This window comes from Salvelinus fontinalis, unplaced genomic scaffold, assembly GCF_029448725.1.
Source record: "Salvelinus fontinalis isolate EN_2023a unplaced genomic scaffold, ASM2944872v1 scaffold_0105, whole genome shotgun sequence".
Taxonomy (NCBI): Eukaryota; Metazoa; Chordata; class Actinopteri; order Salmoniformes; family Salmonidae; genus Salvelinus; species Salvelinus fontinalis.
The window spans coordinates 367422-385830 of NW_026600314.1; the positions used below are offsets into that span (position 1 = coordinate 367422).

The following is an 18409-nucleotide window of genomic DNA, read 5'->3' on the forward strand; positions in this document are numbered from 1 at the left end:
GTGTAGAGATGGTAGGAGCAGGTTAAAAAAGAGAGAGGCTGAGATCTAGTATGAGGGAGAAGGGTGATACAATAAATTAGTTTAAAGAGTATATTGAGTAGAACGTCATTAGATGTAGTCTCAAATATGGTATCGTTTTAAAGATCAACGGGGCTTGCAGGTAGGATTTCGTTTCTTCATGTCTCTGGCCCACACTCCAGTACAGTAGGTGGCGGTCATGCACCATAACGTTGGATGCCAACCGCCGATAAACCCCACCGAAGAAGAAGAAGAAGTTTTTACCGCGTTAGTCAAGTGGCACATGAGTCCAGCGAACTCAACACACTACGCTTCTTTAGCAGCACATTGTGCTTTTTCTGAAGGAGGTTGTTGCAGCGGGACAGTTCTGCAGGAGGCGGTCAGTTCACCCAGAACCGGAGGCAAGTGGGTCTGTTTAGGGTCACAGAGACGTCATGGCAGAAGAGGCGAAGAAACTAGCAGGCTACGCTGCGGTGGATAACCATGTTCAGGTAATATAGTTGGTATTGCATTGACATTACTATAGCGAGCTAACTACAGGGGCTTGTTTTAGGATGGTAGCTAGCATACTCTGTTTACAACGTGAATGTCAAGCCATGTGCAAGTTACTGAAGCCGTACAACAGCTATAGGAGCTGGCTAGTTAGCTACTAGTAGCTAGCAAACAACATTTTAATCCTGTCGTTTTTAGTTCGACATGACTACTTTCCTAACAGCGATGAAAGCGCAAAGGCAGTTATTTAGTTTGTTTCTATGCCAGCCAGGTAACTTGGTAAACTTTGGCACCACGGTAGTTAGCTTTGTAAGATGAGGTAATACTGGCTCACCTTCAGGTGATTTAAGGTGATCAGTCTAGAGTTGCAAATTGTTACCAGATAATGTCAATTAACTAAATATGTTGTATTAACCATTACTGGGCCTTACAGGAGCATAGATCATTTTCGACCAAACTTAACATGGTATACGATCTTTGTTCTCGACTCGACGTCTATCGTCTAAAATGTCTGTGTGCAGGTGGCGCTTTTGAATTTAGAAAATACTCCGTTAATACAATTAATTCCTCCATGAGTTAATCCAGCAATGTGTAAATCGCCATGTTCTCTCATTGATCGAGACACGTGGATTTCTTCTATGATGTATATTGGCGATCCCACAAAGTAATGTGCATCCTGCCACCTACTATGCGGGATGGAAACAAGATCCACCCCCCCCAAAAAACTGAACTTCCAATAAATCAGACTTACCTGTTAAAATTATAACCGATTTGATCCCTATACAGGCTCAAGAGGAACCTGGGGGTGTGGGTCTTCAGGAGCCACTACCCTGTGCATGTCTTCCAACGTAAAAACCTTTCTGCTGTAGACACAATGTCTAATTTTGACTTCTTTGAGACTTGTGCTGTACAGTTTAACTATGGCAATGAACGCAACAAAGTCCACCGTTTTAACACACAGGGTGTCTTTTTTTGTCTGGCAGCAAACATTTTACTACAGAGAAGGTATCCACTACCATCTCTTCACTGCAACCCCTTGTTATTTTTGATCACCTCTACATAGATTTGATTGGCCGCTCTACCTTTGACCCAAGTTGTCCTTCACTCTCACAGGGCACTCCAGGAACTCGGGTTCATGATCCCCCACCACAGTTGTGTAACAGTATAACTTTAAACCGTCCCCTCGCCCCGACACGGGCGCGAACCAGGGACCCTCTGCACACATCAACAACTGACACCCACGAAGCGTCGTTACCCATCGCTCCACAAAAGCCGCGGCCCTTGCAGAGCAAGGGGCAACACTACATCTAGGTTTCAGAGCAAGTGACGTAACTGATTGAAACGCTACTAGCGCGTACCCGCTAACTAGCTAGCCATTTCACCTCCGTTACAGTTGCAACACAGTCGTCCTTCTACACACCGTTCTTCAGTATACTCTGTTCATCTGCACACACTTAAAACATGGCCAAATCCTTTACAATTTTTACACTGCAGTGGTTTGGGGATGAAAGCTTGTCCGTCGTATCTTACATAAACAGGTTTCACATGCGCAGGTAATTGCAAAAAAACAGGACGGACAGGCTTCTTTTTCTCCATTCACCCAGAGGGTCAGACACCAACCACACCAAGAATTATCTTCAGGTGTTCAACCTGAACATCTGTCGTCACCACTGAAATGACTCCTTCGACTGGTGTTCTACTCCGGCTTTCAAAACACAAAACTTCTGTTGTCCGGAGGCTTGTTGGAGGCTCACTGCAATCTTCCTCTGTTCTTCAGAAATCACAATACCCCGTAATGACATCACAATACCCCGTAATGACATCACAATACCCCGTAATGACATCACAATACCCCGTAATGACATCACAATACCCCGTAATGACATCACAATACCCCGTAATGACAAAGCGAAAACAGGGTTATACATTTTTGCAAATTTATAAAAACATCTTATTTACATAAGTATTCAGACCCTTTGAGACTTGAAACTGAGCTCAGGTGCATCCTGTTTCCATTGGTCATCCTTGAGATGTTTCTACAACTTCATTGGAGTCCACCTGTGGTAAATGCAATGGATTGGACATGATTTGAAAAGGCAAACACCTGTCTATATAATGTCCCACAGTTGACAGTGCATGTCAGAGCAAAAACCAAGCCATGAGGTCAAAGGCGTAGAGCTCCGAGACAGGATTGTGTCGAGGCACAGATCTGGGGAAGGGTACCACAATATATCTGCAGCATTGAATGTCCCCAAGAACAGTGGCCTCCATTTTTAAATGGAAGGAGTTTGGAACCACCAAGACTCTTCCTAGAGCCACCCCCTGCAACTGGACTCGAAGGAAGATAGTATCACCAATACGAGGTTAGTTGATAAATCTGAGGTTCTGTATAGGCCAACCTGTAACTCCCAGTAATGGATACAATAAATAATTGGGTAAATCTCATTATCTGGTGAAACTCTAGCTACAGATTGTTAACTCCATCTTTATCTGTTTTAATCATCTCTGGTGACACTTGGTTTCATCAAACTCCAAACAGGGACGTTGAGAATAGAAAGGCAACGTGACCAAAGCAACGCTTCACTGTCCTTCTGTGTGACGCGCCGTCCTTCTGTGTGACGCGCCGTCCTGTCGTTGTAGCCGACCAAGGTACCGGTGTAGCCGACCAGGGTACCGGTGTAGCCGACCAGGGTACCGGTGTAGCCGACCAGGGTACCGGTGTAGCCGACCAGGGTACCGGTGTAGCCGACCAGGGTACCGGTGTAGCCGACCAGGGTACCGGTGTAGCCGACCAGGGTACCGGTGTAGCCGACCAGGGTACCGGTGTAGCCGACCAGGGTACCGGTGTAGCTAAGTGCAGTTCTTTCATAGTTGTAGACATTATCTCCCAGCATGTGCCAAGGTAATGTGTTGTACCATTATGTGACATGTACTGACTGTTACTCGTCTTTCTTTCCATCCCAGAACCACCAGGTGGTCGGAGTGGGCAGTGGATCCACCATTGTGTATGCTGTAGACAGACTAGGTGAGGAGACCAGTAGCCTAACGGTTGATTATAGAACAAGTGAAGCTAGTACTCTATTAGTCCACAAAGGGGATTAGGGCATAATGTAGGCTGGTCGATGTTGTGTTCTCTCATTAAGATGACTTGGCACTGTGATCTAACGTGTGTGTGTTCCAGCGGAGAGGGTTCGTCAGGAGAACCTCAACATCGTGTGTGTCCCCACCTCCTTTCAGGTGAAGTTGTCACTCTGTGATGTAACAAACACACATAGACAACATATACAGCTCCAGTTCCTTTGTGCCTTATCCTCTCCCTCCTCAACTCCAGGCTCGTCAGTTGATTCTGCAGCATGGTTTAACCCTATCGGATCTGGACAGACACCCAGAGGTACAGTCTGTCTTCAGCTAGAAACAACCTTAACGGCTCTTTATGTGTTCCCATGCTATTTACAATGTTTCAGTCGCGGGTCGTAGTATCGGGGGGGTCGTGGGGTTGTCGGCGGTATCGGGGGGGTCGTGGGGTTGTCGGCGGTATCGGGGGGGCCGTGTAGTTGTCGGCGGTATCGGGGGGGCCGTGTAGTTGTCGGCGGTATCGGGGGGGCCGTGTAGTTGTCGGCGGTATCGGGGGGGCCGTGTAGTTGTCGGCGGTATCGGGGGGGCCGTGTAGTTGTCGGCGGTATCGGGGGGGCCGTGTAGTTGTCGGCGGTATCGGGGGGGCCGTGTAGTTGTCGGCGGTATCGGGGGGGCCGTGTAGTTGTCGGCGGTATCGGGGGGGCCGTGTAGTTGTCGGCGGTATCGGGGGGGCCGTGTAGTTGTCGGCGGTATCGGGGGGGCCGTGTAGTTGTCGGCGGTATCGGGGGGGCCGTGTAGTTGTCGGCGGTATCGGGGGGGCCGTGTAGTTGTCGGCGGTATCGGGGGGGCCGTGTAGTTGTCGGCGGTATCGGGGGGGCCGTGTAGTTGTCGGCGGTATCGGGGGGGCCGTGTAGTTGTCGGCGGTATCGGGGGGGCCGTGTAGTTGTCGGCGGTATCGGGGGGGCCGTGTAGTTGTCGGCGGTATCGGGGGGGCCGTGTAGTTGTCGGCGGTATCGGGGGGGCCGTGTAGTTGTCGGCGGTATCGGGGGGGCCGTGTAGTTGTCGGCGGTATCGGGGGGGGGGGGTCGTGTAGTTGTCGGCGGTATCGGGGGGGGGGGGTCGTGTAGTTGTCGGCGGTATCGGGGGGGGGTCGTGTAGTTGTCGGCGGTATCGGGGGGGGGTCGTGTAGTTGTCGGCGGTATCGGGGGGGGGGGGTCGTGTAGTTGTCGGCGGTATCGGGGGGGGGGGGTCGTGTAGTTGTCGGCGGTATCGGGGGGGGGGGGGGTCGTGTAGTTGTCGGCGGTATCGGGGGGGGGGGGGGGTCGTGTAGTTGTCGGCGGTATCGGGGGGGGGGGGGTCGTGTAGTTGTCGGCGGTATCGGGGGGGGGGGGGGTCGTGTAGTTGTCGGCGGTATCGGGGGGGGGGGGGTCGTGTAGTTGTCGGCGGTATCGGGGGGGGGGGGGGTCGTGTAGTTGTCGGCGGTATCGGGGGGGGGGGGGGTCGTGTAGTTGTCGGCGGTATCGGGGGGGGGGGGGGGGTCGTGTAGTTGTCGGCGGTATCGGGGGGGGGGGGGTCGTGTAGTTGTCGGCGGTATCGGGGGGGGGGGGGGGGGTCGTGTAGTTGTCGGCGGTATCGGGGGGGGTCGTGTAGTTGTCGGCGGTATCGGGGGGTGGGGGGTCGTGTAGTTGTCGGCGGTATCGGGGGGGGGGGGGGTCGTGTAGTTGTCGGCGGTATCGGGGGGGGGTCGTGTAGTTGTCGGCGGTATCGGGGGGGGGGTCGTGTAGTTGTCGGCGGTATCGGGGGGGGGGGTCGTGTGGTTGTCGGGGGCCGTGTGGTTGTCGGGGGCCGTGTGGTTGTCGGGGGCCGTGTGGTTGTCGGCGGTATCGGGGGGGCCGTGTAGTTGTCGGCGGTATCGGGGGGGCCGTGTAGTTGTCGGCGGTATCGGGGGGGCCGTGTAGTTGTCGGCGGTATCGGGGGGGGGCCGTGTAGTTGTCGGCGGTATCGGGGGGGGGGGTCGTGTAGTTGTCGGCGGTATCGGGGGGGGGGTCGTGTAGTTGTCGGCGGTATCGGGGGGGGGGTCGTGTAGTTGTCGGCGGTATCGGGGGGGGGTCGTGTAGTTGTCGGCGGTATCGGGGGGGGGGTCGTGTAGTTGTCGGCGGTATCGGGGGGGGGGGTCGTGTAGTTGTCGGCGGTATCGGGGGGGGGGGTCGTGTAGTTGTCGGCGGTATCGGGGGGGGGGGTCGTGTAGTTGTCGGCGGTATCGGGGGGGGGGGGGGTCGTGTAGTTGTCGGCGGTATCGGGGGGGGGGGGGTCGTGTAGTTGTCGGCGGTATCGGGGGGGGGGGGTCGTGTAGTTGTCGGCGGTATCGGGGGGGGGGGGGGGGTCGTGTAGTTGTCGGCGGTATCGGGGGGGGGGGGGGTCGTGTAGTTGTCGGCGGTATCGGGGGGGGTCGTGTAGTTGTCGGCGGTATCGGGGGGGGGGGTCGTGTAGTTGTCGGCGGTATCGGGGGGGGGGGTCGTGTAGTTGTCGGCGGTATCGGGGGGGGGGGGGGGGGGGGGGTCGTGTAGTTGTCGGCGGTATCGGGGGGGGGGCCGTGTGGTTGTCGGGGGCCGTGTGGTTGTCGGGGGCCGTGTGGTTGTCGGGGGCCGTGTGGTTGTCGGGGGCCGTGTGGTTGTCGGCAGGCAGCGCTCTGACTGATATGGGGATACCTTTCTCAGTGTAGCCAGACTATTTTTCTCCTGTTTAGCTGTAGCTGCCTACATTCTTCCTGTGGTAGGTCTAAACATTATAAATATGTTGGCCATGCATCGTTTTAGCAAATAATTCCTTGCTTTTTCATTGTAAGCTCATCTACTTTTTTGTCTGTCAGACAAATATCATTACACTTTGTTGTCATCTGATGAAAATGAAGCTGTTTTCAGCCTAATGTGTTGCAACGATGTATTTTCTGAAGGAAAACTAGTTGCATGTCCCTGATCACTCTATTGAAGCAAAAAACACAATATAAAAAGCAGGTGAAAATGCATATTTCTGAACTGTAACGTGGCCCGTGTGTCTGCTGTTTGACCTCTAACCTCCTCCCAGCTGGATGTGGCCATCGACGGGGCGGACGAGGTGGATGCAGCTCTCACACTCATCAAAGGAGGAGGGTAAGAAGCTTCTGTCTTATTCACCAGACTAGTCAGGTTCTAGACTAGCCTGTTACTATCCATGCTGTCAGGTTCTAGACTAGCCTGTTACTATCCATGCTGTCAGGTTCTAGACTAGCCTGTTACTATCCATGCTGTCAGGTTCTAGACTAGCCTGTTACTATCCATGCTGTCAGGTTCTAGACTAGCCTGTTACTATCCATGCTGTCAGGTTCTAGACTAGCCTGTTACTATCCATGCTGTCAGGTTCTAGACTAGCCTGTTACTATCCATGCTGTCAGGTTCTAGACTAGCCTGTTACTATCCATGCTGACAGGCTCCCTGACTACAGTCAGGTTCTAGACTAGTCCATTACTATCCATGCTGTCAGGCTCCCTGACTACAGTCAGGTTCTAGACTAGCCTGTTACTATCCATGCTGTCAGGTTCTAGACTAGCCTGTTACTATCCATGCTGTCAGGTTCTAGACTAGCCTGTTACTATCCATGCTGTCAGGTTCTAGACTAGCCTGTTACTATCCATGCTGTCAGGTTCTAGACTAGCCTGTTACTATCCATGCTGTCAGGTTCTAGACTAGCCTGTTACTATCCATGCTGACAGGCTCCCTGACTACAGTCAGGTTCTAGACTAGTCCATTACTATCCATGCTGTCAGGCTCCCTGACTACAGTCAGGTTCTAGACTAGCCTGTTACTATCCATGCTGTCAGGTTCTAGACTAGCCTGTTACTATCCATGCTGTCAGGTTCTAGACTAGCCTGTTACTATCCATGCTGTCAGGTTCTAGACTAGCCCGTTACTATCCATGCTGTCAGGTTCTAGACTAGCCTGTTACTATCCATGCTGTCAGGTTCTAGACTAGCCTGTTACTATCCATGCTGTCAGGTTCTAGACTAGCCCGTTACTATCCATGCTGTCAGGTTCTAGACTAGCCCGTTACTATCCATGCTGTCAGGTTCTAGACTAGCCCGTTACTATCCATGCTGTCAGGTTCTAGACTAGCCTGTTACTATCCATGCTGACAGGCTCCCTGACTACAGTCAGGTTCTAGACTAGTCCATTACTATCCATGCTGTCAGGCTCCCTGACTACAGTCAGGTTCTAGACTAGCCTGTTACTATCCATGCTGTCAGGTTCTAGACTAGCCCGTTACTATCCATGCTGTCAGGTTCTAGACTAGCCCGTTACTATCCATGCTGTCAGGTTCTAGACTAGCCTGTTACTATCCATGCTGTCAGGTTCTAGACTAGCCCGTTACTATCCATGCTGTCAGGTTCTAGACTAGCCCGTTACTATCCATGCTGTCAGGTTCTAGACTAGCCCGTTACTATCCATGCTGTCAGGTTCTAGACTAGCCTGTTACTATCCATGCTGACAGGCTCCCTGACTACAGTCAGGTTCTAGACTAGTCCATTACTATCCATGCTGTCAGGCTCCCTGACTACAGTCAGGTTCTAGACTAGCCTGTTACTATCCATGCTGTCAGGTTCTAGACTAGCCTGTTACTATCCATGCTGTCAGGTTCTAGACTAGCCTGTTACTATCCATGCTGTCAGGTTCTAGACTAGCCCGTTACTATCCATGCTGTCAGGTTCTAGACTAGCCTGTTACTATCCATGCTGTCAGGTTCTAGACTAGCCTGTTACTATCCATGCTGTCAGGTTCTAGACTAGCCCGTTACTATCCATGCTGTCAGGTTCTAGACTAGCCCGTTACTATCCATGCTGTCAGGTTCTAGACTAGCCCGTTACTATCCATGCTGTCAGGTTCTAGACTAGCCCGTTACTATCCATGCTGTCAGGTTCTAGACTAGCCCGTTACTATCCATGCTGTCAGGTTCTAGACTAGTCCGTTACTATCCATGCTGTCAGGCTCCCTGTCTACAGTCAGGTTCTAGACTAGCCTGTTACTATCCATGCTGTCAGGTTCTAGACTAGCCTGTTACTATCCATGCTGTCAGGTTCTAGACTAGTCCGTTACTATCCATGCTGTCAGGTTCTAGACTAGTCCGTTACTATCCATGCTGTCAGGTTCTAGACTAGTCCGTTACTATCCATGCTGTCAGGTTCTAGACTAGCCTGTTACTATCCATGCTGTCAGGTTCTAGACTAGCCTGTTACTATCCATGCTGTCAGGTTCTAGACTAGCCTGTTACTATCCATGCTGTCAGGTTCTAGACTAGCCTGTTACTATCCATGCTGACAGGCTCCCTGACTACAGTCAGGTTCTAGACTAGTCCATTACTATCCATGCTGTCAGGCTCCCTGACTACAGTCAGGTTCTAGACTAGCCTGTTACTATCCATGCTGTCAGGTTCTAGACTAGCCTGTTACTATCCATGCTGTCAGGTTCTAGACTAGCCTGTTACTATCCATGCTGTCAGGTTCTAGACTAGCCCGTTACTATCCATGCTGTCAGGTTCTAGACTAGCCTGTTACTATCCATGCTGTCAGGTTCTAGACTAGCCTGTTACTATCCATGCTGTCAGGTTCTAGACTAGCCCGTTACTATCCATGCTGTCAGGTTCTAGACTAGCCCGTTACTATCCATGCTGTCAGGTTCTAGACTAGCCCGTTACTATCCATGCTGTCAGGTTCTAGACTAGCCTGTTACTATCCATGCTGACAGGCTCCCTGACTACAGTCAGGTTCTAGACTAGTCCATTACTATCCATGCTGTCAGGCTCCCTGACTACAGTCAGGTTCTAGACTAGCCTGTTACTATCCATGCTGTCAGGTTCTAGACTAGCCCGTTACTATCCATGCTGTCAGGTTCTAGACTAGCCCGTTACTATCCATGCTGTCAGGTTCTAGACTAGCCTGTTACTATCCATGCTGTCAGGTTCTAGACTAGCCCGTTACTATCCATGCTGTCAGGTTCTAGACTAGCCCGTTACTATCCATGCTGTCAGGTTCTAGACTAGCCCGTTACTATCCATGCTGTCAGGTTCTAGACTAGCCTGTTACTATCCATGCTGACAGGCTCCCTGACTACAGTCAGGTTCTAGACTAGTCCATTACTATCCATGCTGTCAGGCTCCCTGACTACAGTCAGGTTCTAGACTAGCCTGTTACTATCCATGCTGTCAGGTTCTAGACTAGCCTGTTACTATCCATGCTGTCAGGTTCTAGACTAGCCTGTTACTATCCATGCTGTCAGGTTCTAGACTAGCCCGTTACTATCCATGCTGTCAGGTTCTAGACTAGCCTGTTACTATCCATGCTGTCAGGTTCTAGACTAGCCTGTTACTATCCATGCTGTCAGGTTCTAGACTAGCCCGTTACTATCCATGCTGTCAGGTTCTAGACTAGCCCGTTACTATCCATGCTGTCAGGTTCTAGACTAGCCCGTTACTATCCATGCTGTCAGGTTCTAGACTAGCCCGTTACTATCCATGCTGTCAGGTTCTAGACTAGCCCGTTACTATCCATGCTGTCAGGTTCTAGACTAGTCCGTTACTATCCATGCTGTCAGGCTCCCTGTCTACAGTCAGGTTCTAGACTAGCCTGTTACTATCCATGCTGTCAGGTTCTAGACTAGCCTGTTACTATCCATGCTGTCAGGTTCTAGACTAGTCCGTTACTATCCATGCTGTCAGGTTCTAGACTAGTCCGTTACTATCCATGCTGTCAGGTTCTAGACTAGTCCGTTACTATCCATGCTGTCAGGCTCCCTGACTACAGTCAGGTTCTAGACTTGTCCGTTACTATCCATGCTGTCAGGCTCCCTGACTACAGTCAGGTTCTAGACTAGCCTGTTACTATCCATGCTGTCAGGTTCTAGACTAGCCCGTTACTATCATGCTGTCAGGCTCCCTGACTACAGCCAGGTTCTAGACTAGTCCGTTACTATCCATGCTGTCAGGCTCCCTGACTAGTCAGGTTCTAGACTAGCCTGTTACTATCCATGCTGTCAGGTTCTAGACTAGTCCGTTACTATCCATGCTGTCAGGCTCCCTGTCTACAGTCAGGTTCTAGACTAGCCTGTTACTATCCATGCTGTCAGGTTCTAGACTAGCCTGTTACTATCCATGCTGTCAGGTTCTAGACTAGTCCGTTACTATCCATGCTGTCAGGTTCTAGACTAGTCCGTTACTATCCATGCTGTCAGGTTCTAGACTAGTCCGTTACTATCCAAGCTGTCAGGCTCCCTGACTAGAGTCAGGTTCTAGACTAGCCCGTTACTATCCATGCTGTCAGGCTCCCTGACTACAGCCAGGTTCTAGACTAGTCCGTTACTATCCATGCTGTCAGGCTCCCTGACTACAGTCAGGTTCTAGACTAGTCTGTTACTATCCATGCTGTCAGGCTCCCTGACTACTGTCAGGTTCTAGACTAGCCTGTTACTATCCATGCTGTCAGCCTCCCTGACTACAGTCAGGTTCTAGACTATTCCGTTACTATCCATGCTGTCAGGCTCCCTGACTACAGTCAGGTTCTAGACTAGCCTGTTACTATCCATGCTGTCAGGTCTAGACTAGCCTGTTACTATCCATGCTGTCAGGTTCTAGACTAGCCCGTTACTATCCATGCTGTCAGGCTCCCTGACTACAGCCAGGTTCTAGACTAGTCCGTTACTATCCATGCTGTCAGGCTCCCTGACTACAGTCAGGTTCTAGACTTGCCTGTTACTATCCATGCTGTCAGGTTCTAGACTAGCCTGTTACTATCCATGCTATCAGGTTCTAGACTAGCCTGTTACTATCCATGCTGTCAGGTTCTAGACTAGCCTGTTACTATCCATGCTGTTATGCTCCCTGACTACAGCCAGGTTCTAGACTAGCCTGTTACTATCCATGCTGTTAGGCTCCCTGACTACAGTCAGGTTCTAGACTAGCCTGTTACTATCCATGCTGTCAGGTTCTAGACTAGCCTGTTACTATCCATGCTGTCAGGTTCTAGACTAGCCTGTTACTATCCATGCTGTCAGGTTCTAGACTAGCCTGTTACTATCCATGCTGTCAGGTTCTAGACTAGCCTGTTACTATCCATACTGTCAGGTTCTAGACTAGCCCGTCACTATCCATGCTGTCAGGTTCTAGACTAGCCCGTTACTATCCATGCTGTCAGGTTCTAGACTAGCCTGTTACTATCCATGCTGTTAGGCTCCCTGACTACAGTCAGGTTCTAGACTAGCCTGTTACTATCCATGCTGTCAGGTTCTAGACTAGCCTGTTACTATCCATGCTGTTAGGCTCCCTGACTACAGTCAGGTTCTAGACTAGCCTGTTACTATCCATGCTGTCAGGTTCTAGACTAGCCTGTTACTATCCATGCTGTCAGGTTCTAGACTAGCCTGTTACTATCCATGCTGTTAGGCTCCCTGACTACAGTCAGGTTCTAGACTAGCCTGTTACTATCCATGCTGTCAGGTTCTAGACTAGCCTGTTACTATCCATGCTGTTAGGCTCCCTGACTACAGTCAGGTTCTAGACTAGCCTGTTACTATCCATGCTGTCAGGTTCTAGACTAGCCCGTTACTATCCATGCTGTCAGGTTCTAGACTAGCCCGTTACTATCCATGCTGTCAGGTTCTAGACTAGCCTGTTACTATCCATGCAGTCAGGTTCTAGACTAGCCTGATACTATCCATGCAGTCAGGTTCTAGACTAGCCTGATACTATCCATGCAGTCAGGTTCTAGACTAGCCTGTTACTATCCATGCTGTCAGGTTCTAGACTAGCCTGTTACTATCCATGCTGTCAGGTTCTAGACTAGCCTGTTACTATCCATGCAGTCAGGTTCTAGACTAGCCTGATACTATCCATGCAGTCAGGTTCTAGACTAGCCTGTTACTATCCATGCTGTCAGGTTCTAGACTAGCCTGTTACTATCCATGCTGTCAGGTTCTAGACTAGCCTGTTACTATCCATGCAGTCAGGTTCTAGACTAGCCTGTTACTATCCATGCTGTCAGGTTCTAGACTAGCCTGTTACTATCCATGCTGTCAGGTTCTAGACTAGCCTGATACTATCCATGCAGTCAGGTTCTAGACTAGCCTGTTACTATCCATGCAGTCAGGTTCTAGACTAGCCTGTTACTATCCATGCTGTTAAGCTCCCTGACTATAATAGAGGCTGTCTGACTAGTTATCTCTCTTTCCGTCTCATAATAGAGGCTGTCTGACTAGTTATCTCTCTTTCCGTCTCATAATAGAGGCTGTCTGACTAGTTATCTCTCTTTCCGTCTCATAATAGAGGCTGTCTGACTAGTTATCTCTCTTTCCGTCTCATAATAGAGGCTGTCTGACTAGTTATCTCTCTTTCCGTCTCATAATAGAGGCTGTCTGACTAGTTATCTCTCTTTCCGTCTCATAATAGAGGCTGTCTGACTAGTTATCTCTCTTTCCGTCTCATAATAGAGGCTGTCTGACTAGTTATCTCTCTTTCCGTCTCATAATAGAGGCTGTCTGACTAGTTATCTCTCTTTCCGTCTCATAATAGAGGCTGTCTGACTAGTTATCTCTCTTTCCGTCTCATAATAGAGGCTGTCTGACTAGTTATCTCTCTTTCCGTCTCATAATAGAGGCTGTCTGACTAGTTATCTCTCTTTCCGTCTCATAATAGAGGCTGTCTGACTAGTTATCTCTCTTGCCGTCTCATAATAGAGGCTGTCTGACTCAGGAGAAGATCGTAGCAGGCTGTGCCAAACACTTCATCGTCATCGCTGACTTCAGGTGGGTCTGTGTTCTTAAGTTAGTCACATGCATCGTAAACAACGTGTAGACTAACCGGCAAATGCTGACTTACGGGTCCTTTTCCAATAATGCAGAGATAAAGATACTAAAATATACAATAGAAACTGACACAAGGAATAAATGCAGTGAATAACGAAAAACAATAGTGTACAAATACCATGGCTATATACAGGAAGTACCAGGTAATACCATGGCTATATACAGGAAGTACCAGGTAATACCATGGCTATATACAGGAAGTACCAGGTAATAACATGGCTATATACAGGGAGTACCAGGTAATACCATGGCTATATACAGGAAGTACCAGGTAATAACATGGCTATATACAGGAAGTACCAGGTAATACCATGGCTATATACAGGAAGTTCCAGGTAATAACATGGCTATATACAGGAAGTACCAGGTAATAACATGGCTATATATAGGAAGTTCCAGGTAATACCATGGTTATATACAGGAAGTACCAGGTAATAACATGGCTATATACAGGGAGTACCAGGTAATAACATGGCTATATACAGGGAGTACCAGGTAATAACATGGCTATATACAGGAAGTACCGGGTAATAACATGGCTATATACAGGAAGTACCAGGTAATAACATGGTTATATACAGGGAGTACCAGGTAATAACATGGCTATATACAGGAAGTACCAGGTAATAACATGGCTATATACAGGAAGTACCAGGTAATAACATGGCTATATACAGGAAGTACCAGGTAATAACATGGCTACATACGGGGGGTACCAGGTAATAACATGGCTACATACGGGGAGTACCGGGTAATAGCGTGGCTACATACGGGGGGTACCGGGTAATAGCGTGGCTACATACAGGGGGTACCGGGTAATAGCGTGGCTACATACAGGGGGTACCGGGTAATAGCGTGGCTATATACGGGAAGTCCCGGGTAATAACGTGGCTATATACGGGAAGTCCCGGGTAATAACGTGGCTATATACGGGAAGTACCGGGTAATAACGTGGCTATATATACGGGAAGTACCGGGTAATAACGTGGCTATATATACGGGAAGTACCGGGTAATAGCGTGGCTATATATACGGGAAGTACCGGGTAATAGCGTGGCTACATACGGGGAGTACCGGGTAATAGCGTGGCTATATATACGGGAAGTACCGGGTAATAGCGTGGCTACATACAGGGGGTACCGGGTAATAGCGTGGCTACATACAGGGGGTACCGGGTAATAGCGTGGCTACATACAGGGGGTACCGGGTAATAGCGTGGCTACATACAGGGGGTACCGGGTAATAGCGTGGCTACATACAGGGGGTACCGGGTAATAGCGTGGCTGCATACGGGGGGTACCGGGTAATAGCGTGGCTACATACGGGGGGTACCGGGTAATAGCGTGGCTACATACGGGGGGTACCGGGTAATAGCGTGGCTACATACGGGGGGTACCGGGTAATAGCGTGGCTACATACGGGGGGTACCGGGTAATAGCGTGGCTACATACGGGGGGTACCGGGTAATAGCGTGGCTACATACGGGGGGTACCGGGTAATAGCGTGGCTACATACGGGGGGTACCGGGTAATAGCGTGGCTACATACGGGGGGTACCGGGTAATAGCGTGGCTACATACGGGGGGTACCGGGTAATAGCGTGGCTACATACGGGGGGTACCGGGTAATAACGTGGCTACATACGGGGAGCATCGTGAAGCTCGACCGGACCAGGTTGTGTTGTGAAGCTAGCCACAATAAAGATTAGGCACAATAGTGGAATTTGCGGTGTGCCTTCTAAATAGAAGTACCTCGTTGAAAGTGATGCAGGAGGTTTTAATTGGTGGACTCACGCCATAGTTAGACTAGATCATGTTAAACAAGGTTGGAATGTGAAGCAATGAAATGGGGTGTCAGTCTACTAGGAGACACAGAACACAACGAAAGAGTTTGCACAAATACTAGCGTTGTAGCTCTTATCGTGGGACTGTGGCCTCCCCAGTCAGCCTATTGGGTGTATTGACAGTCATATTGCACTGGACAGCTTTGCCTAAGGTTTGGGGATCAATGAAATGGGGTATCAGTCTACTCAGTACCCAATATATTTTTACCCAATGTCATCAGAGTTATGATACTCCAAAACATCCACGTTGTATCGTATTTCCTCTGGAACAGTGTTCAATACACACAGTAGGTCGACTGGTACAATTACACGAGGCTCAAATCAGTGGTTTCAGAGTCCCGCGGTAAGAGCTAATGTTCTCTGGGTGTCACTGAGTAGCCTGATACCTGTGGATCAATGACATGGGGTGAGGCTGTACCGTGAAATAAGTATGGCCCCCAATGCAGCTCTAAAGTACAATACATACAGTGGGATTTCAACAGATTTGTCAAATTAACTAATTGTCTTTTTGATTTTTATAACATTCCAACCTCGTTTAGATCTATTCAATTATGGCTTATTCTACTATTTGTATTTAATTTCCATCACTGTCAATGACATGGTTCTATTTCAGATGACACCTAGCTATATAGTCAGCTAGCTATTATAGTTACTGAAACGGATGTCGTTTTGCTTTTGGGGAAGATCACGGTTTGCCTCCGTGAGCTAGCTGCTTTTCCATGACCAGCACTGTAGGTGCGCGAGACAACTTTACCAGCATCATAGCATACGTATCGATGAATCGTTGTCACATATGAAATACGAGTGATAGGGTAATCAATGTGTAATAACTACGTAAAAAATGTATGAACGTGTTAAATTATGTGACGCGCAGTCATATTCAGGTCCTGATTGGTCAACACGTCAGAACACTTTGACCACGAAAGGCGTTCCGTAGTCTCCTCAAATAGCGGATTGGTTGGTTTATCGACTTGTTTACTTTGGCTAAGTATCATACAGGTTTTAAATACAAATTAACATACACTAGCCTAAAGGTTGAAGTTCACAAGCCCCCCCCTACAGGAAGGACTCCTCGGTCCTGGGCCAGCAGTGGAAGAAGGGTGTTCCCATTGAGGTGATCCCTATGGCCTACGTCCCCGTCTCCAGGGCTATAGCCAAGCGCTTCGGAGGGGAGGCAGTACTCCGTATGGCCGTCAGTAAAGCTGTGAGTCACTTCCTCTTCCTGTTCATTACACCATCCTCCTCCTCCTGCTCTCTGCTCCTTTTGATTTAATCACTTCTCTAAGATGGAGTGGCATGCTCTCTGCTCCATTTGATTTAATCACTTCTCTAAGATGGAGTGGCATGCTCTCTGCTCCTTTTGATTTAATCACTTCTCTAAGATGGAGTGGCATGCTCTCTGCTCCTTTTGATTTAATCACTTCTCTAAGATGGAGTGGCATGCTCTCTGCTCCTTTTGATTTAATCACTTCTCTAAGATGGAGTGGCTTTGTTTAAAACCTTCCATTGTTCCTTCTGGCCTCGACAGAAACATTTCAATAGCGATCGAAACGGAATGCAATTTATTATGGTCTGTTGAAGGTACTGCGTGAGTTGGTTACATTTCTGGACATTTTATATTCTCTATAATACACAACAAATGACCTAAGTGAACCACTGCACTAATGGAGGTTGAGTAACACATTACTGCAGCAAGGAAGTTGAGATGGTTACACTTACTCTGTGAGAGGCAGAGGGTTTTGATTGGTCTTCCTGTCCTCTAGCGGCTGTTCTGATTCGTCTCCCTCTGAGATTTAGTGTTGTGGTAGAGCATGGTGCTTGCAACCACAGGGGTGTGGGTTCAATTCCCATGGGGGACCAGCACGTAGAAATACAAAAACTTAGAAATCCACTCACTACCGTTCAGTCTCTGGATAAGAGCGTCTGCTAAATGACCGACATGTCAATGTAACTAATGTGATTGGTCCCCCCCCCATCTCAGGGTCCAGTGGTAACAGACAACAGTAACTTCATTCTGGACTGGAAGTTTGAACACGCTCAGAACTGGAAGGAGGTCAATACCGCTATAAAGATGATACCAGGTACACACAGTTTACAGAACACACACAACTTCCTGTTTCTGTCATCATAACAGTGTGGCTAGTCAACTTCCTGTTTCTGTCATCATAACAGACAGTGTGGCTAGTCAACTTCCTGTTTCTGTCATCATGACAGTGTGGCTAGTCAACTTCCTGTTTCTGTCATCATAACAGACAGTGTGGCTAGTCAACTTCCTGTTTCTTCAGTGAATATGGTTCTATCTGTTCCAGTGAACTCTCTTCCTCCCTCTTCTTCTCTCTAGGTGTGGTAGAGACAGGTCTGTTTGTGGGGATGGCTGAGAGGGTGTACTTTGGGATGGGGGATGGTAGTGTTCGTGTGAGAGACCCTCCAGTCAACTGACCTGACACCTTCCACCAACCTCCCTGTCTGGGACCACTATCTAAACCACAGAGCCTTCTGTTGTATTCAGGGACCACCAGCTCAACCACTGTGCCTTATATAATGAGTCCAAATGGCACCCTATCCTTTACAAAGTGCACTACTTTTGACCAGAGCCCTATGGGTTATGATCAGGTTAGGGTCCTATGTAGCGGATAGGGTGCCATTGGGGAAGAAGCCAATATTCTATCACCTATGGACTCTGCCTGATCTGACAAGATTGTGAATGGTGTATAACTACAGATTGACCTCACAACCTCTACCATGGCATGTACAACCTCTACCTTGGCATGTACAAGCTCTACCTTGGCATGTACAAGCTCTACCTTTTTTTATATGTTTATAAGTTGAAAAATGAGGAAATACATTCTTTCTGCACTGGTGCTTCTAAATAAATTCCTGATGGGTGCCTATGTATGGCCGTTTGGGTCTTTCCATGTATATGAATGTTGTGTGTGTGCTGAATGTCACGTATCAGCCAAGCTCCACCACTACCATCAGTGGCAATGTATTAAAACAATATTCTACGAACAAGCTAACGACGCGTTTACAATACCGCGTTGGTAATTAGGCAGTATTTGTTCGAACGAATGGGAAAACGTCCGTATGAGCATTTTGACGTA

The 18409-nt window shown here is 49.0% G+C and overlaps 1 protein-coding gene across 1 annotated transcript; it reads left to right on the forward strand.

The window, feature by feature from the left end:
• Nucleotides 1-240: 240 nt before the first annotated feature.
• rpia (ribose 5-phosphate isomerase A (ribose 5-phosphate epimerase)) lies at nucleotides 241-18201 on the forward strand. Its single transcript, XM_055911909.1, has 9 exons — nucleotides 241-509; nucleotides 3475-3535; nucleotides 3692-3747; nucleotides 3842-3901; nucleotides 6670-6734; nucleotides 13338-13406; nucleotides 16371-16512; nucleotides 17290-17389; nucleotides 17650-18201. Exons 1-9 carry the CDS (start codon nucleotides 453-455, stop codon nucleotides 17745-17747), a joined length of 708 nt encoding a protein of 235 aa, XP_055767884.1. The 5' UTR covers nucleotides 241-452; the 3' UTR covers nucleotides 17748-18201.
• The last annotated feature ends 208 nt before the right edge of the window (nucleotides 18202-18409 follow it).